This window comes from Oreochromis aureus, linkage group 22 (assembly GCF_013358895.1).
Source record: "Oreochromis aureus strain Israel breed Guangdong linkage group 22, ZZ_aureus, whole genome shotgun sequence".
NCBI classification, from domain to species: Eukaryota; Metazoa; Chordata; class Actinopteri; order Cichliformes; family Cichlidae; genus Oreochromis; species Oreochromis aureus.
Genome location: NC_052962.1, coordinates 30,534,266 through 30,555,116, shown reverse-complemented (window position 1 = coordinate 30,555,116; position 20,851 = coordinate 30,534,266). Strand labels below are relative to the sequence as shown.

Here is a 20,851-nt window from a genome sequence, read left to right as displayed (position 1 = left end):
TGGACTCACTGAAAACTGGTCCGCTCCACTGTGGTTGGGGCGTTGGTGCCTTTTGGAGCATTTTTAATGTAGTTACCTGACAAATAATATGGTTTTGCTGTGTAGTTATTTGTGTACTTTATGCTCCAGTCTGGATGAGTGAAATTGTGCAGCTTAATAAGTATATTACTATTACCAGGTAACAGTTTATGGATGCAGCTCAACAGAGTTTCCCCTCATCCAAATATGGTAACTTTCCAAACCAACATGGCGGTGGCCCAGATGCAAAAATGCAGGATTCAAAAGGTGGAGTCAAGAAAATGATGAATGGACACAACTGTGTTTTTGTCCATGTTTTATGTTCAGCCTACACTTTAAAGCCATGAACACAAGCGGCAAAACTACCAGCTTTACTTCTCGAGGATCTTTGAGTTCCTTAAGTTATGATTTCATATCCTCCTTTGTGATTAAATGATAATATCTTGTCTTGACTCAAATGTTAAAAATGACTTTAAAGTGAAACCGTTTCTTCTGAGGTATGAATATCGAAAGCTTTGATACATCAGTCGCTCTGGCAACCACTCAGACCTGCTGCTCGCTGTGTGTAATCTGTGACTCAGTGTGTGTAGTGTCACAGTTATCGAGTGTGCAGCGGGTGTCACCCTTTTTAATATGTGTACGCATGTGTGTGAGCACGCGTGTGTGTGAGGGAGTGATAAGGGGTGTTTCACTTTAAACTTACAAAGGGCGAGAATATCGACATGTCTAGACATGCAAGACTGAGAGCGGGAGTGCAGAGAGCAACAAGGACATTCACACCTCCTACACACAACACACACACAAACACACACACAAACACACACACAAACAAACATGCAAGCACGCACACTCGTTCCAGACAATCAACAACCTCAGACAGGGCATTAAGGGCAGGTCCAGCGTGATGTGAATGTGTTTCATTGCTCTCAGCAGAAAAAGGAGCAATCGTATTGCTGGCGTGTTGTCATGGATACACTGTTTCCACCGGTAGAATTAGTGCAGTAAAGCGTTCAGGCCTGAGCTGATTACCGGTGTGCACTTTTCTCTCCCCCCTCTCTCCTTCTCTCTCCCTCTCGCTCCCTATCACATCCCTCGCACTGCTGCTAACAGCCACCTGCCTCTGTAGCGTAACGTTTCCTCCGCCATACATTTTTTAAAACACCTAGAGCCATCGCGGGCCCAGAAACAAACACAGAAGAAGGCAGAGCAGGCCCCACGGCTGAGATCTCTCCTAAATATAGCCCAGCTCAAGTGCAGCTGCATTAGCATCACAAGTTTCATTACTGCTCTCTTTGAGTGCATCTGCAGTCTTCAGTGATGGAGAAGAAGGAGGGATAAGAGCTCAGAAGTAGCTCAGGAGCTGTTTTATTGCTATACTTTCCACCCACGGGAGGGATTATTAGGAAAGGTCTAGTGGTAGTAACGTGCAGTTATGGGTCAGATGCATAGTTTTCCCCACTTTAAATCGTGTGCAAGTCTTTATCAGTTCAGCCTTTTCCTTGTCACTCCTGCCAGTGATAAAGTAAACCAATAAAAACATCTGATGTAGATATCCGAGCAGTGCTTCTCTGTGATAGTTTCACAACTCACTACTGTCATTAGTCGGTCAGCGTACTTCACCTCTTCCGGGTGTTAACATGTCCTTAGAATGTTCAAAGTATCTCTAGCCAGGTTTTTCACAGCTAAAATAACCTCAACCGAAAAATAAAACTACCCACCGTTGCATTTGGCCAAAATCTGGTAGGTCACAACCACAGAGTGTATAAAATGTGGACATATTCACCATGACATCACCCACTGGTTTGTGAAGGCAGTGGTTACGAAGCCTTGCGCCGAGCATTTTCACTGTCGCCATCTTAGTGTTTTGAAACTGGATGTGATGAGTGAGGGTTAGATCTCGCTAATGGCTGTTAAATCACAAGAGACAAGAAACCCCCTCCCTGCTCTCAGCATTAAGCTTCAGACTTTGCTTTTTTGACAAAGCTGACGGTTAAGACCTCCAAGTATGCCTTTGCCTTAGTTATCCCGCTATAGGCTCATGCTACTGGGGGACTTCCCCTCTTTTTACTAACCATGTTTTATATACCACAGCTGCATGTCAGTAACTTTGTGTCTTCTCTTTGCTGTTCTTTGTGTTTTTGTTGTCCTCCATCTCTTTTTGCTCTTTGTCTCTCTTTTTTCTCTCCCTTCAACCCCAAACTGGTCACAGCAGGTGGCTGCCACTCCCTGAGCATGGTTATGTTGGAGGTCTCTTCCTGTTAAAACAATGTTCTTCCTCCCCGCTCTCACCAAATATTTGCTTGTGGGGGATCATTGGCTCCCTGTCTTTTAAATATCATGTTTGCAATGTAAAGTTCCTTGTGTGTCTTAATAAATAAAATTGATTTTAACTGAATGGGATTTGTGGGTACAAAATATTGACAGTTTTATTCTTTACACAGTTTTTAAACATCACCTACGATATGTTTAAATTTAGAGATTTTAGCCTTTACACACATGTACTACACAGATGAGCAGGTCGTAGTAGTAATTATTGTAAATGACCACATCTGTGGTTGGAAACAGCAAAGTGTGTGCATGTCGACAGTTTGAAATTCACGCTTCTTTCTATTGTTACAATAATTCGTGACATTATAACCATATCCTATTTAGCTGCTCATTTAAACTAGCAGACTGTCGTTAGTTACACTTTATTTGAAAGGGTCTTAATTCTCTTAATTTGGTCTTACAGCCAATTCAAGAATTGTCTTCACTGAATATTCTACACTAAAAAATGTCTGCATCAGGACTTGTTTGATTATTAGGATTCCCATTAGCTGTAACACAAAGCACAGCTATTCCTTCTGGGGTGGGCGTGTACATTAACACATTTTAAAACAGTGATGTAAAACAGTGTGACTTCTCATAAGCCGTTAACTTGTGAATGAGGTGTAACCAGTTGCCCAGAAGTCATGTGACGTGTCATACAGCTGTGACAGAAATCTGTATGAATCGGTTTATCACAAATGAAGTGTGGCATGTGTTTCAGTCAAGCAGTATACATAAATAGCCATAGACCTGCCTGTAACTTGCCCCACACAGAAATCCCGTGTAATTGTGTTTGGGATTGTTTGTTTATGTCTCGTGTTTATGTAATGATCGGTTGCTATGGTTGCTATCAAATGTGGTCTCTGCTCTTCCTTAAAATGTCTGCATCAGCTGATTTGTCCTTGATTGAGACCTTCAACCTCACGAGTTTTAGAGCAGTGCAGCTGGATTTTACCTTCAACCGACTAATGAGGAAAACAACAATAATGTGTGTGAATTGTTTTGCATTAAGGACTTTCCCGGGCATCTTAGCAAAGCGTCTTGTGGTGTGTAAAGAATTTGAATAAGCCTCACTTCCTCAACTGAAGTTCCCCCTACAAACAGTAGTATAAACTTGCAGAAAGAAGTACGGAGTCCAGAAGTCTCAGTGCTGTGATACTAGTCATGTGATACGAGAATCTGCATCTAAAGGGTTTCTTAAACACGGTGAAACTAACAGCAGCTACAGTACATCCAAGATGCACTTCTTTTTCCTACTTGTCGAGCTCAGCAGTATCTAGATCTTCATTTAGAAGAGCAATAGCTGGCAAATGGCTAGCTATATTTAGACCATTTTAATACTTAATTATATAATTATAAATGGAAATGGAAACTGGACATCTCAGTGCTGCAGCAAAGAGTTCACCACCAGTTGGTTTCCACCAGGCTGGACTCGAATCTGGACTAATGGAGGCAGGGGAGGAACAGGGAGCTGGGAGTAACTGAAGCTGAACGCTTTATCAAATAAACTCAGTAAAGATGTCTAAAATACCATGCCTCTTTAATTAATATAACTAGAAAAGTTAGTGGTGTATAATTCAACAGTTTAACAAGTTTATGTAGTTTATGTAGTTTCCATTAACCTTGCGAGTCTCTTCTTTTACACGCTAACATGCTGGTGTTTAGCGGGTTTCGTTTCTGCTGAGTTTACCACCTTGGTTAAGGATATCAGCATGTTCACATGCGCTAAGTAGCCTGAAACACCAAAAAACAGCTGTGGTGAATGGGAGTGTTTTTGGTTTTACATTAACGGACAACTGTGCAGGGTTTTTTCTCCATGCAGGAATCTTTTGTACACCCCAAAAGCGTTTTAACCCAGAAGGAAATAATAATAAATATATTGAAATCAAATTATGCTTGAGCTTTTCATTTGCTCACCAGTAAAACACTGTAGAATTTGGTCTATAAAATGTTCAGAAAGAGCATAAGAATGGATTAATTTATGTGTAAGGCCAAAGAATCACTTACTTTATGTGAATTAAACATGCCTACTAGGATTCCCATATACCCAGTTCGGCCAGCTCAGAATGAGTGGTGGCAAACCAGCGTTTACCAGCATCCAGACTCATGAACATTGAGTAAAAAATTAATGTTAGTCTATTCAAGGTTGTTGAGATGTTTTAGTCTTTAACAATATCCTGGTTCAACAGACAGTCGTTGCCATTCCAAGGAAATATTGGAAATACATAATTATTAGGGCAACTCATTGGACTAGGACAGACCTTTAAATTATTTTATTTATATGTTCAAACATATTGTGAAATATTTGTATTAGGTGAAAAAAATCTCTAGTAAAGGAAACTACTCCAGGAAAAAAATATGTACCCACTGAAGGCTTGACAATAAAATTTACAGTAAATGTATGTAAGAAAGAACATTATGGCATTCCGTTTCTTTTTTAAAATATTAAATGTAACTTCTTTTCAACATCTCCTTTAATTCTACTTAAGTTACTGAAGCAACCTGGCAAAAAGGCGTTGTAAAATTACTGTTAAAAAAAAGTCTGAGGAACGAGTTTTAGTTTTGAAATGTCATCAAACTGTGTCTCGTGCCAAGCTCCTCTTTCAACCTGATATCAGCAGTATTTACCTGGAATATATATCACGTACAGTCAAACAACAACTTCTCTATGATTACAGTATGATTTCAGGGAAAAATACTGTCAGGTCCTTTAATTATTTTGGACCCTTGATGCATTATGACTCTGTAAGATGGCAGCAGGAGAAGTTGCTTTATTGTGTTTTGTTTTATGGTGTCGTTTGTGTCAGCTTGAAATAGATCCCACTACAGAGAGAGTTCAGCTGAGAGTCTGAAGTTCGGCAGGGGTCTAGACAGCGAGTAGACTGGAGTCTGGAATCTGTGTGGATAAAATAACAGGTTCCCTCATCACATCGCACACCACATGACCCCTCAACTCTCATTATCCTGAGGGCTCATCTGCATGTGTGTGTGCTGGAGACAGGTGCTGACTAGGTGACTGAGTACACAACTCCATTCATGGTCTCCAGACAGATTTTGTCGAAGTGTGGTTTTTAGTATCGCTTTAGCAGCAGTGATGGTCACACAGGACTTCACATGCTGCCAGCGGGCAGAGTGATACTTTCTGTTTACAGGCAGTGATACTGAGGCAGATAAACATGATGACATTTCACTTTTTCTCTCTCCCTCTTTCCCTTCTCTTCCCACAGTTTGGACCAACGTGGAGCCTCGGTCGGTGCCAGTGTTCCCTTGGCATTCGCTGGTCCCTTTCCTGGAGCCCAGCCAATCGGGAGCGGCTGCCCAGCCCGTTGATGGCCAACAGCTTGTCAATCAGAGCAAAGGTACCAAGTGACCATATTCCTTTTCTGTACACATGACCTCATGAGGTTTTGTCCAGGAGAGGTATGCTGAAGACTTATTCGTGCCCTAATAACAGTTTTATAAACAGTTTTCCCACAATAAAATATTCATAACAGGAAACGGCATGCAGGGATATGTTCTCAAATAACGCCTGCCAAAACAGTCAAGTACAAATCAACAGCCAAGTCAGTGTTTCCCAAAACAGTTGCGACAGGATTGCAAATCACCACAGTTGGTGTTCACACCATTATTATTCTCGTAACATTGTTGATAACACTATTTATTGAGTCAAGTACTGAAATCTATTCAAAGACTGATTTGAGCAGGTGGGGATTGTCAGTAAGCTACAAGCTAATTTGGAAACAGAAACCTCTTTTGTACACATCTTAATTGGACTTTATTTTAGGCCCTTTAAGTCATATTTTTAAGAGCTGTAGGCTGTTTAAAGAGGTTCTGCTTACCACCTCTCTATTTATATCTGCTACTGGAGTAGCTTTGCATGATTCACAGTTCAAAATAAACAAGTAGCTTTAGCTCCTCCCTCTTTAAGCCAGCTTTCATCTGATTGGCTGCTCCTTACGAATAGAGGTTTGAACTGCAGGCGGAAACCAAAAGTACTAAAAACTGTCTCACACCCAGCATTGGAGCTGTCTGAACCCTGAGCCTTTCAGCCATACGGATTTTACATGTTAACCTCATTATTGAGACTTTATCCATGTTTAATATGACCTCTACCACTGTAACAGTACATACCATATATGAGAGAAAATAAGGAAAACTAGAGTGGGTCCACTTTAAGACCTAATTAGAAGGTCACAACTTAAAGTTGCTTGTTTTATGTGCTCAAAAAATCAGAGTAGCTCGTGATAATTTCCCAATGAGCTGACCTGCTCACGAGTATTTAGCAGCATTTGCTGCACACACCAGCATTTTCAGCCAAAGTGAGTGTTTTTATAAACACGCAGCCAGCAAGACATCACTCATTAGTTTTTGGATTACCAGTTTGAAGGTTAGAGTTTGGCGTTTGGCCCGTTGCCATCTCGGCTCTGTGAAACTGAATATGACTATATTTAGATGAGAGGATAGAGCTGATCAGCTAATGCCTAGCTAATTTGGTTAGCAAAGTGTATCTGTTATATACACAGACTGTATAAAAAAGGATAGTTGTAGCTTCTGCATCTAAAATGTGAAGACAGTGCAGTTTTGTTCACTAGTTTCAACTTCTACTGAAATGCAGCACGTTTAATGTTTATTGTGCAAATTAGAGTTTAAAAGCGGTATGAAGCATGGCGTGCTTTAGGGTGGGCCTACTAAGAGTTGCTGTGCAAGCGTGCAACGCCTCTTAGTTTCTTTGTGAAATGCACCACTCACTTATCATGTCTGGTGTCAAAACATCAAGATGACGATGCAGAAAAACTGAGCTTGAGGCTTCACAGTGGCACTGAACTGCCCATTTGGTGACAGTCGGTGGTTATTTACAGTGGTTTTATTATTTTAGAAGTCAACAGGGTTAAAAACAAAATGTCCTTACTGGAGAAAGTGAACAGCCAACTCTTTCAAGCGTGTTGATGTGACTGAGAAATACTTTTGACAGAAAATTAGAGAAATAACAGCGAGAAAACAAAAGTAACATTAAGAGAGGGAGCAAAGAAAGAAAACCTCACTGTGTTTTGCATCTGTGAAAGTGGAATAGATAACTTCGTTGGACCCAGATCACCATGATCAGACTGCACCAAGTTACAAAATGAAAATCATGTTGTATTAAATAAAAAATAAAATTAGCTTTAGAGACTATAAACTCATGAGGACAGTATTTGCTGAGGCCTTAAATCATGTCATTTACTCATAAACTTCTGCATCATAAGACTTCTGTTTTTGCCACTACTGGCTCCACTTTTTAGACCCAAAGGCTATGTCTTACCTTAAGACCCATTTTATTTTGTTAGATTTGTTCACCACACGGCGTGTCTCACTAAATGCTGCAGAGACTGTTAGCTAAATAAGTAATGGTGAATTCAGAAGTTGAAGCCAGTCTCTATAAACCCGTCAAACCTTGAAAACAGAATAAATACTCGGCTAAGTCTTTCAATCTGTGGATTTAATGGCCACATACTTACTTGATGTACAGATTTAAACTTTTCAGAGAACAGTTTCTTTATGTTTGCCTCCATCTTACACAAGTATTTTTGTTACTACAGCAATAGATTATAACATAGATTGAGTCAGAGCTTGTCACACCTCCCACAGACAGTTGGCCAGAATACCTGCCATCAGCAAGCTGCATGCAGAGTAGCCCCGTGTTTACACATACGCCACTGTTACTTTCATAAAGCTTCTCCACTAACTGGCACATAAATGGCTTTTTTTTGGTAATATTTTCAGAGCCTCGCTGTGGTGTAGCTCTGGTGAGTGACGGGCGGTCAGGTCCTCCAGACCTGGAGAGAGGATCGCCATCATGTCCACCCCCAACGAATGACAATCCTCCTACAGACAGGGGTGGGGTGGACAGCGAGATGGAGAGTGACACAGATGACCCGTAAGTACAAAATGTTTTTGTTTGTTTTTTTCATTTTATGCAGAGTTTCTTTCTGGCGTGTGATATTTCGACGTGTACAGGATCTTTTACATGTTTTATTTGCTTGGATATTGAGGATTAAAGCCATAAAAAGCACTACAGTCAGCTGACTTCAGTTCCTGTGGGCATCAAAGGACAAGCGCATGATTAGAAAGTGCATTAAGACCAGGAAGTACTACCCACTGCTGTTAAAGTGACCTGGAATTTCTTAATTGTTTTTTCTTTCCTATTGTTTTAAAGAGTTTTTATTCTTGTGAAGCACTTTGAACCTTTATATATGATTCAAGACTATAGAAGTGGTTGTGTGTGTACATGAGTCCAGGAGTGCCATGGGATTTTAAGTAAACCAAGCTTTATTACTTAACTGCACAAATGGAATTTACATACATTCAGTGCCCTGACTGACACATCAAAGGTCCTGATTGATAGAGAGGAGGATTACATTTGTGAGCAGTAAGATTTCTTGTGTGGAGAAAACAAATAAAAACCTCTAAAGTTGAAACAAAAGCCATCAGGAGAAATTACTCCAAAGGTTTCCTGTTTATGACTTCAGCTGGACTGGGGGTGTCAAGGCTTTCAGCATGAGTGCGTCATTTGTTTTTGAGGAGTTAACTACTAATGCCATTGTGCCAAATGAGTTAGAAAGGCGCTTGAAAACCAAAGGTCTCTTTTCAGAGAAAGTTTGGCTACTGTAAAAGAGCACAGGGTGTTAACTAGAGAGGGAAGAACGTCTGCTGGATTGTGTGGAAGTGTCGGATGTAGATGAGTGGGGCTTTAGTTTTAGTGGGGCTTATTGCAAAAGCGTCTTCATCTGACAATAAAATCAAAATTGTCATTCATGTCATTCTGGATAGCATAAAGGGCTTTTTCTCTGCAGATGAATGCTTGATTTCTCTTTGAAGAAAAGCTAGAAAACCACTGAGCTATACAAATAAAAATGGCCTGACTCTTTGCAAACAACTGCAAAGAAGGCACACGAACAAAACACTAATAATGATGTGCATGCTGACCTCAGACAAGCAGCCAAAGCCTGATTTTTAACAGGTAACAAAAGTAGAGCTGAGGCTTGTAGCCTCCATTACAGCACAATCTGCATGGCCTCAACATTTTCCTGTGCAGTGCACTTTGTTCTGTTTGCCCTGTGTTGATACTTAAACACTAAAAGAAAGCTCTTGTGTGTAACCTCATTAGGATAGAGATTTGTGCCTGTGTGTGGGACTGTAGCCTAGGGTTCATGTTGTTCACTGGTAATGATGCGATAATTCGTCTCAGGCCGTGCACAAAAAATAAGGAACCAAAAGGATAACGTTGTGTCTTCAAAGTCTAAGCTCTTATCGATGATGACCCCAGCCCATATTCTGTGCTATCAGAGTATGTAAATATTGCTTTTGTTAAACTGTTCTTCCAAGTGTTGGCAATGAGGAGGCAAAAAAAGTCATTCTAACTGATACGCATAAAAAACAAGTTGGTTTTTGCTTTTCTCCTAAATATAGAGTTAGAGGTTAAAAAAAATAGCACATTATATGTAAGATATTGCTTTTATGAGTGCTGTTGGACTTGAGAAGTGGAATAATCACAAAAAACAAAAGATTGAATTTAAATGCGAGTGTATAGGGTAGCGTGGTCCCCTGACCACGTCAGGTCGACTGCCGAAGCAGTTTAGGTCTTGTTTACATGCAAGTGCAGTCTTTATATCTGTCTGCTACTCACATATGAACTCAGTGACTTATTAAAGCGAGATAGCAAACAGACAGTCTGGAAATCTGTTCCTATGTTTATCAGTAGCTGCTTGCTGGTCCCCTCACTTGCTGCTCTGGATATTTTATTCTAAAGTTTTTGTGTTTTTTTCAGAGTCTCACTGAAACAACAAAGTGTTGTTAACCAGGGACCTTCTGTCCCTTCGTGCTCCATTTAAATGGTGTCAACTCATTTTGAGCAAACACTTCATACATAGTGTTTGTTTCCTTTCTGCGACTCTCGGTATGACTCAGATGAAAGCGGGTAGTAACTGTGGATTATATTAGATGCAGTTTGTCGGTATAGTTTGAATCTCCAGCTTTAAAACTCTCAAGGACTCTACACTTGGAACAGGTGTATTGAAATCCACCTTTGCCAGCAGAATTCAAAAGAAACAAACAACTTTCCTATCAGCTGCATCTGTGTGTGTTTAAATGCGTGTGTGTTTAAGTGTGTGTGTGTGTCTGGCAGGAGTTGTATAGTCTGTGCTTGTTCATTCCTCTCAGTCTCAGGCTGCGTCTTTGCATCTGGCGGGGTTATTGCTCTTTCAGAGTGACTCAGACGAGCTGCGCGGCTGTCTGGCTGGTAGTGTGGTTATGAATGTTTCAGGGTCACTAGGCTCACAAAGGCTGCTGTCGCCAAAAGAAATAGATCAGCAATATCTTAACGTTACACTGCTTACACCTGTTATCTGCCTACGTCTCAATGGAGAGGACAGCGGCATTAATAAAAACAAAAAGTCTGCACATTTAAAAAGAGTCGGTATATTAGCTCCGTTACCCTGTTTTTATGTTATTCGTTATCAGCCTCTTCTTATTGGTCCATTCCCAGTCTCTTGCTTTCTTTTTCTGCTTTTGTTCACCGCCACACAAAAGTGAAACATCCCCCTACACAAGCACATTCACACATACGCCTATAAACAGTACTGACTTTACCCAAAGTCCTTCTAGAAGAAAGTCTCTCCACTTGGCAGTTGTTCCTGTTAGCAAACACTAAGGCCCTGTCTGAGCGAGTGGGGAGAGAACCATAACTTTTGTTGCATGTAAAGAATCGCTAATTAAATCTGATAAAAACTGGCTTAAAAGTAAAAAAACTCCCGACGTTGTTTCCGCGAAATCTGCCAAACTCCCCGACGGAAGCTTGTGTGCCATGTTAAACTTGTGGGTTAAACATGACCATGCCATGAGAAAAACACTATTTAAATTATTTAACCCTCAAGTGGCCGAGCTATTTTAGTTTTAGTAACTGTGACCTTCTTACCATTTCATCCCGTGTTAGTTGCAGGCTTATGTTCAAGATTTTTGTTTGTACGTGTGCAGAAACATCGTCTGCAGCAGCAAATGTTGCTACGCTAAATCTGTTAGCGTAGGTTTGCTTCAACACACAGACGTGGGAAATTCCAATCAAATCAGTAGCTGTGATGTTAAAAAGCACATATGTCCTTCCCACACCAATGGACCAATTCTCATTAAAAACGATGAACAGTTGGAGTAGAGGTGAAAATAATTCCTAACATAAATTTATGTCGGGAAACTTTTTTACAGTCAAAACTGGGGCAGTGTTGGGCAGTAACGGAATACATGTACCGGCGTTAGGTATTTAAAATACAAAATATGAGTAACTGTATTCCATTACAGTTACTGTTTAAAAAGGTAGTATTCAGAATACAGTTACTTTGTTGAAAGAAAGGGATTACACGGCGGTCTTTTCCTGTTTCATATGTTAGGCTGTCCCCTCTCATTTTTGGTATTAAGAGGCTCTAATGCCTGTGTCTCAATCTCACAACCCATGTCACCTCTACTACCGCATAATGACGAGACGAAATATTTTTAAAAATTATTGTTCAAAAAATTATTTAATATGAAGACAATAGACAGAGTGTAACAGGCATAGCCTCATGGGCTACATTCAGTGTAGCCCAGTTGTCAGTAAGCTATTAAGACTCGGCTGTACACTGTGTTCGTGTTTTCCTTAGAATCAATAAGTTCCGTTGGAGCAGCCTTTCAACGCCTCTCTCTGTCTCTCGCTAGCAAAGTTGACCCAGACAACAAAGTAAAGCTAGTTTTCGGCTACCAGCCCGACACGGAACCCACCGTATTAGCCAGAGGTCCCTTTACTACGGTTCGGAGCCGCGGACCTGTTTTATATACGCGCGGAATAGTTTTCTATACGAGATCGCTGCAAAAAGTGCAGCCTTACCTAATGTCCACCCTACTGTTACTCATTTTATATTAAGATTTAAAAATCTAGTTGCTATTGGTATGGCGAGTAACCTTCAGTAATAGTAATAAATCACACAGCAATAGTACATTCATGAAGCTGTAATCCAAAGTATTCAGAATACGTTACTCTCATTGAGTAACGTAACGGAATATGTTACAAAATACATTTTGTGGCATGTATTCTGTCATCTGTAGTGGAATACATTTTAAAAGTAACCTTCCCAACACTGGTCTGGGGTCATGAATTGTATACTTGGCAACTTGAAGGTTAAAAGCGAGTATCTAATTTTGAAGACTTTGTACACTGTATGGACAAACGTACCGGGACACTTATACATTTCACCTATAGGAGCTGCTCAGCCTTCACAACATGGGTTCCATGCTGTGAAGCTCCCGGTGCACAGTTTGCATGCTGATGTTAATACCATAGGAGTTTTGAAACTCTGCAGACTGTTGAGTCAGCAGAATGTCGGTGATTTTAACACCCTTTGCGCCTCAACACTCGGCGCTCTGTAACTCTGCGTGGTTTGTCACTTTGTGGCTCAGTTGCTGTGGTTCCTGCAGTAATACTACCTTCATTTGAGAGTGGAGGGAGGAAATCTCACAACATATCTTATTACAGCACCACACTCAAACTCTGCAGTGTGACCCATACTTTCACAGATGCTTGTAAAGGCAGACCACATGGCTCTGTGTTTGTGATTTTATACACCTGCGGCAATGAAAACACCTGAATTCAAACATTACATCTTGTCCATATAGTTCCACCTTCATTAGCAGCTTAGTCCAAGTCTCAGCAGAAAACCTGAATAATTCCGCACTAATCCACCTTATGGGCCACAACCACTGAAGATACAGCGAAGTTACCGACACCTGCACTATAATATCGAGTTGCTGTCATGAATATGAGTGGCCCACGTGTTTCCTGAATCAGCCATCGATCAGCTCTATGAGGACAACCACTGTTCCAAACTGCCTGATTGAGATTCTCAGAGTGTCTCTGAGTCAAAACTAACTTAATTTTCTTCAACATCAGAAACAGAAACAGTACTAAACCAAAGAAGTTACATTTAGATTTCATAATGCCATGGTGTCAGTTATATATACCATTCCTGTTTTTTGGGGGGTTTGGCATTTAAAATAATTCAGCAACACCATCAAAGAGGTTTTTAACCTTTCACAGAATGACTGTGTTATCTGAGCTTAAAAGGTGTTTTTCTTTATCAGATCTTCAAAGATAACAGGAACACAAGTCTCTTTGTTTGGATCAATCATGCTTATGTATGTAACCTTCCCCAAAGGCTCAACCCTGATATTCTAATCAGTTAATAAAGTAAAAGTCTTAATTATTATTTTACATGCGATGGTGCTGCGTTGTTTAAAATGTGCTATAAACTTGGCTTTGTTAATGACTGTTTTGGGGGGTTTTCTGTGTAATATCTTGGCAGACATTTCTTAAGCTTGTTATTCCGATAATATCTTTTTACCCCATCCTAACTCTCTGACTCATTATTATGTTTTTTATTATTTTTTTACCTTGTTTCCCATAGCTTAATCATTATCTCCATGGACACTGTAAATATTACTCTTGTGCCTTCGTCTGCTTTTGTTTATTTATCCTTTCTTTTTCTTGTGTTTGCCATATTTGCCAAAAATGTTGAGTAGAAAAGAAAAGGAGAAGAAATAAACCACCATATTCATGTAGTCACAGCTTGACACTGAGTTCACTGTCTAACAGCCGGTTCAGACTTTCTGTCTGCCTGCTCACAAAAGCTTTTCTTCTAAACAGATTTTTTATTATTATTTCCTTTTATCTGACACCAAGTGTAGCAACAAGATTTCCTGTGTTTCCTGTCGCTCTCAGGAAAAAGTCTGAGAGTCAACACTAAACTATTATCCTTCTGCAGACGCCCTCAGATAATCTTTTCTAATACTGATAACTGGTATGTTCACCTTTTAATTCTTAGTATTTCTACCTTCCTGTAAGTTTCATTACTTTTCCCCCTACGTCAAGTTTAATATCATAATTACAAGTTTAATTTTCCAATTAATCAACACTAAATCCGTCTTTTGTTTTTTCTCATAAAATGACCAGTCATGTCTTGTGAAGATAAGGTTAGCGTTTCGTTTACTTGTCATTATGAAACTGCTCATTCATACATAACAAAAAACTGTCGTCAGCTGCAGCAACAGCTGTAAAATCATGTTTTTCTATTGTTGTGTTGATAAAAAATAATCTAATAATGTACAGTTTAGTCAGGTTTCTGTACTTGAGTACAGTGAACTCTTATCAACACCTGTACAGCTACAGTTCTTAATAAATTCATTAGACCACCGCACAGTAAAAGGTTTATTCCTCAGCTACACTAAATTAACAGTATTAGTAATGACCAAAATCATTTTTTATGTTTCTGTAGTGATTGTTCCACCAGTATGTGCAATCGCTTAAGTCAAAATTGTATTTTTAATACTAAAATATACATTTTTAAATGTACTTCTTTACAAAAACTCAAAATATAGTAATGTCCATGATTATTTTTTGATTCACATGCCAAATTACAGTTATTTACACTCATTCATGAGCAGAGAAATTGTTTTAGAAGTTGAATGTCACACTTGATTAATGTCTGACTTTTTTCTGAAAGTCAGTTAGTGTTTTCTGTTTTTTTTCCTAATCAATGCCGATATAATTTTACACGAGGTTTTGACAGATTTTTAAAAAGATTTCTGTTTTCTTGGTGGTCTATAAAAAATCGTGTCAAGCAATGAATGCATATGGCTTATTAACACTTTCTCATCCCTGTACCGATACCCATGCAGTTTCTGCTGATCCAATACAGTCTTTTTCACTTTCGTGAGCAACTAAGCTGCTAATACAAAGAAACAAAAACTAGATAGAATCAACACTCAGTCTAACCACTATCTAAATTCACAGATTAGCTAAGCATTTGTGCAGATTATTGTAATGCATGCTATCAGATTTCTTTTTCTTTTTATTATCTGATGCTTGTTTTCCTCTGACATTACAGCTCAAAACAGCGAGCAAACAGTTTGATTCAGCAATACGTGGAATTTTTTAAAAATGTATTCAAACTATTTTTTTAGCTTGTGAAAGAGTTTATTTTTGGATGTTTCTTCCTTTGGGGATGGTTAATACTTCCAGTATTGTATTCACAACAACAATCTCTGTTTTCTGCAATCACGATCACCTGATATTCATGGATGGATTCTTCCATGTAAGGTTAAACAAACAAAGGTCCCACCTGATGCCCTCATAATCAGCTAATTTATTTATAATTTTAGTAAATGTAAGTTATATAATAATTACAAAATTTGAAAATGAAATTATGAAAATGTTCTGAGTTTCAGGCCTCAGAGTACATAGAGGTGGGTAGTGATTTGGTCCCTTTTTCTGCCATGTGTGACTGAAAAACACATTTAAGCTCTGTTAAAAACTGTAACCAAATCTAAAGCCAAAATCATGTTTTAGCCCAGCACGATTTTTCTGTTACAGACTCAAAGCAGCCTAATGTAAACAACAGTAATGTTGAAATAATATTAAAAAAAATAAAGCACACCAGTGCATTTACCATTCATTTCAACTGCTGTTTACAGCAGCAAGTCAAACTAATTCCAGGTTTATGTATGTTTGGTTGCCTTTTCCCAGAACCAGTTCAGTGTCTCGGGGGAAAAATGTAGTTTCGTAGCAGAAAAAGCCGTTTCAGTGGAATTCACTGAATACATTCTCAGTAGTTAGCAGGCTTAATGATAGCGACGTTTGCTTTGAGGTATCGGCACAGAGCTGAAACGCTACTAAAAGACAATATCAGCCACAGTCTGATCACCCTGCTGCCCTCTGGCAAGGGATACAAAAGTATTTGCTGCTGAACCACAAGACTTTGAAGCCGTTTGTTTCATCAATCTGAGACGACTCACTCATCCACCACATTCCACCACAAACCTTTATTTCTATGACTTAATCATTTATTCATTAATTTATATGTTTTGTTTTTTTTGTGAGTAGCAAAGGGGATTTTTTGTAAAAACCCAGCCTTGTTTTGATAATTAGAAATTACCACAGAATCTTGAAGAGGTGAGAAACGTTGTGCCAACTAAATTTACAGCAGATGAAAGATACCGGGGGCACAAAGTGGAAAAAGCAACACAAATGGAAAGAACTGCTCCATTATTTCATGATTGCAAAAAAACTGCAGGTAACCACTAAAAAGGAAACATTTTTTGTGGTTTCTGCAGCATGACATTTCATACTGGTTAAGTGGTTACTTCATATGAAATGCCACAGTGCGCTGAACCTTCCCTTCCTGCAGCAAATTTGTGAAACAAAGTTAAAACATATGAGGTGGAGGAGTGAGATATCTGAATAAGCAGGCATTACTGCATCAAAGACCCTTCTGCTGCATTGCTTTCCAGAGAGTCACTTGGAGTATGTAACTACACTAGTATGCTTTTATATTTAAAATGTGTAAATGTTACTCCAGAAAACCTTAAAACACAGACTTGTGATATCAGTGCTGACCTAGTTTTAGTTTCCATACTCTGGGATTGTGTTATAGTTAGACTGGAGACAGATTCACTCCCTGACTGGGGCTTATCGCTCTCAGAAAATAAACATTAAAGCCAGGCTCACATATGCCTGGCAATTTAAGTCTTCTCACGTCTGTATTCATTTTACATTTTTGTGTCATCGCTTGATGATGGATACTCATCCCAGTAGGACTCTAATGTGTTGCTATATTCGCTTTGTAATGACTCACTGGAAGTTTTCAAGTGTCACAATTTATATCCAAAATCACATTTTGTTAGAATGACTTTTGCCAACTTTGAGGATCAGTATCATAAGCTATACTGAAATTTAAAAAGCAAAACTGAACTGCATTTTAAATGTTCCTGTGGGGTAAGGGGCTGTTCATGAAAGGTCTCCCTTTTACCTTTATGATACCAGGATCATCTTCTATCTAAAGTTATTGTAGGGAAAAATGGGAATGTTGAGGGTGGTGCTCACAAAGGAATCTCTGGTCTTTCTTTTGAGTTCTTCTTCTGTAATATTTTTTGTGTCACTCTGCTTTCTGCCAATGCAATCATTTGTGGTCGGAGATTATTTTTTTTGGAAACTGTGGTAAAACTTCTGGACAGAGGATAGAGCCTCAGACTGAGGAATCTCCCTTAAATTCCCGTCTCAGTCAGAGTCTCAGTTTCACTTTTCTTTTTGTGTGGATGCAGATTTTCCCCGGGTTTGGCCAACGATCCATCGCCTTCCACTGGAACCATTAAGAGACGCACACAGTCCCTCAGTGCACTGCCTAAGGACGGAGACAGAAAGGTCAGTCCGGAGTGCACCCAGTCAACCAGCAGACAAGATGTAAAAAATAAAAGTAGAACACCAGATGGTGATTGCTTGTTAAATGTCACTACAATAAACATTCATGTCCAAACTTTAACCAGAGGGAGAAGGACCACATCCGCCGTCCCATGAATGCCTTCATGATCTTCAGTAAACGCCACCGGGCCCTGGTGCACCAGCGACATCCCAACCAGGACAACCGCACAGTCAGCAAGATCCTGGGCGAGTGGTGGTACGCTTTAGGGCCCAATGAAAAGCAGCAGTACCATGATCTGGCCTTTCAGGTAAACAAACTCCCTTAAGTTCTTCTTCTTTCCTCCTATTTTATTACTTCTGTGCTTTTTCTTGTAATGAATTGGTTAAATGTTTTGAATTGAGTTTACTGCTAACAGGTCTAACACATTAGCCGCTGTAAACATCCAGTTTCAAGTGGCTTCTCTGTAATTATCGGATAAAAAAAAAAACGGGGGGAAATTTCATGAGCTGTGAAATCTGCAGCAGCTGGTATTCAGAAACTGAAACTGCATCAACAGAAAGTTGAAGACCTTTTCTCCTCCTCTTCCTCCTCCTCCTCCTCCTCCTCCTCCTCCTCATCTTTCTCCTCATCCAGGTGAAAGAGGCCCACTTCAGAGCCCACCCAGACTGGAAGTGGTGTAACAAGGACCGCAGAAAGTCTCTGTCAGAGGGCCGGGGTACCCCAAAGGAGCCACGGGAGAGGAGCATGTCAGAGAGCATAGGTGTGTGATGATCACCTCTAATCTGCATTTTTAAGCTAAAGGGAAAAAAAGCATCTGTGAATCGTTTCAAACCTTCATAAGTTCTGCAGTGAATTTTAATACCAACTGTTAAAACAGTTACTTTTGCTATGAAGCATTGATTTTTTTTTTAGATCTTCACATAATTTGTGTGTATAAAACTTATTGAGTTTGCTAGGTGTAATATAGTAATATAACGAAATTTAACAATTTATCCGAGCAAGTCACAAAAATACTGGTGAACTGTACAAATCCATTTCTTACTCAGGTGATTTTATATTTTCATACCCACAAAAAAAAATAATAAAAAAATCAGCACATCAACAGATCAGATTATAGAATGACCCCAGTCAGCTGACAAGTTCAGATCAGGGACCTTCAGCACTCTTACTCTCACGTTTTTTGTCTTGGTGTGACGTAAACACACCACTTTAGGTTACACCTGTGCTCTTTTGCCCCTCCCTAAAAGCTCAAACTCACTCTGTTTTCAGGAAACATGAGTTAAAGAGAGCCGTCGTTTAAAAAGCTCCATCTAGAGGAAATAAAACTCACAATGTTTCTCTAGATGAGCCATGGGAAGGCTGAATATCAGTATTAAATAATCACAAAATAATTGTGATTATGATTTTTGCTATAATGGAGGAGTCTCATCTTCAATATTAAAGTGATTTGCTTGTATTTTATTATAAAATGCACAAAGTGTTACACACATTTGTATCAAGTGTCAGGCTTTTGTTCAGTATGGACAACAATAACTAAACCCCTCGACTGTCAGAATATAAAGGAGCGTTTCTGAGTATAAACGTATTGATTTGAAGCTGTATTGATCTGCTCCTTGATGATTCAATGTGATATTTGATCTTTGTTCTGAGTCTGCTCTTCTCTCTTCCCCAGATGCCCACTCAGAGTCCCAGGTGCTGGAAGGGAAGGGGGGAGGCTCGGGATGGCCAGGGGCATCGGAGCGTCGAGGAGGGATGTTTGGGGGGCCGTCTCACCGTCCCCGAGCCTTTTCCCAGAGTGCAGTGCACACCCTGGAGCAGAGGGAGTGGGAGAGAGACCTGGAGAAGGTGCGAGGTTGTTAATCTGTAGCTGCCAGGCAGCAAACAGACTCAGGAGATTTAAGACTGTGAAGAAAGCTGTTTCAGATCACTGGATACCACCGACTGGTTACTTACCAAACAGTGTAATTTCTCAGAAAAACACCCACGTGAATCTATTTAATGTGTCAAGTTGAGTGTATTTAACAAGTTTCTTAGAGCAAAATGCATCCCAGAGTGAAATGAAGAAGCAACAGAGTGAAGTAACTTAAAAAAAACCCACATGAACTCAGTGGTTGCAGTGTTTGTGTGTGCCCCTGCACGCACACCGCAGACGTGTGTCCCTCAGACCGCAGAGCGTTTTGGCCGAATGCTGTTCAAAAGCAGTTCAAATGGACTCGCTCGGTGCTTTGTGTGAGGGCTCGAGTTGTTGCTGCTGAAAACCCAGTGGAAGCTCTGGGGGAGAGCAGCCTCCAACTTCAAAGGTTTCGCTTTCTACTTTTTTAGTGCCTTTGAAGGTATGAGACTGGTGTTTGCTGCTTCGCTCCTAATCACAGAGGAGTAGGCCTACATGCGAGCGCTTTTGTCTGAAGGCGTTCATCTGATGCCACGGGCGTAAAGAATGTATGCATGCTTTAATAATAGCTGCATTACTTCTGTCTGATTTCTTTAGAGTTTATAAACAGCACATCTTCCAACACTAACGCTTTTTTCACGGGTTTCTCCCATATTTTAAGACAATCCCATTTTCCTCCATCTCTCTGGGAAACTCCTGGGAATTTGTGTGAGCCTCAGACTTTATTGTAAATAATTGGAATACATGCATCTGTTACCAAGGTTACCTCGGTTGCCAGATTGTTTGTGAAATGCTGTCTGCATACAGAATTCACATACCGCATGTAATTATAATAGGATTTTAATCCATCTGGTAACTCACAACATGAATTAAGAGGTGTCTGTTTCACAGCAACATGCATCGGAAAGGTTGGTTGGTTGGTGACTATACAGGTACATTTAGAAAAGAAAATAAAGACACTATACAAAATACATACAAAAACACTTTAAAACACAGCAAAATAAGTAATAATGCCTCGAGCAATGTGTGCGAGTTGCTGACTTCAGTTAAGTTGGAAAGAGGAACCTAGACCAGGATATGTGCACACATTAAACTAATGTCTAGGTCTGCTTTCTTTCATCTGTGCAATATCTCTAAAATTAGAAACATCCTATCTCAGACAGATGTGAAAAATGAGCTCGTGCATTTGTTACTTCTAGGCTGGACTGTTGTAATTTCTTACTATCATCAGGTTGTTCTAAAAGCTCCTTGAAAAGCTTGAGCGAGGCTCAGTTGCCGCAGCGAGAGTACTGGAAAGAGAGATCATATTTCTCCTGTGCTGACTTCTCTTCTTTAGCTCTCTGTTGAATCCAGAACTGACTTAAAATCCTTTTTCTCACATGCA

General features: G+C 39.8%; 1 protein-coding gene across 4 annotated transcripts in view; it reads left to right on the top strand.

Annotated features, from left to right (window-relative positions):
* The window catches only part of cica (capicua transcriptional repressor a), a 52,871-nt gene that overhangs the window by 16,211 nt on the left and 15,809 nt on the right, over window positions 1-20,851 (top strand). For all 4 annotated transcript variants that reach the window (XM_031754787.2, XM_031754785.2, XM_039605484.1 and 1 more), the window contains 6 exons: window positions 5,553-5,684; window positions 8,086-8,239; window positions 17,479-17,578; window positions 17,701-17,883; window positions 18,210-18,336; window positions 19,249-19,421. In XM_031754787.2, coding sequence (XP_031610647.1) covers window positions 5,553-5,684; window positions 8,086-8,239; window positions 17,479-17,578; window positions 17,701-17,883; window positions 18,210-18,336; window positions 19,249-19,421 — 869 coding nt within the window. The remainder of the gene's footprint in view (window positions 1-5,552; window positions 5,685-8,085; window positions 8,240-17,478; window positions 17,579-17,700; window positions 17,884-18,209; window positions 18,337-19,248; window positions 19,422-20,851) is intronic.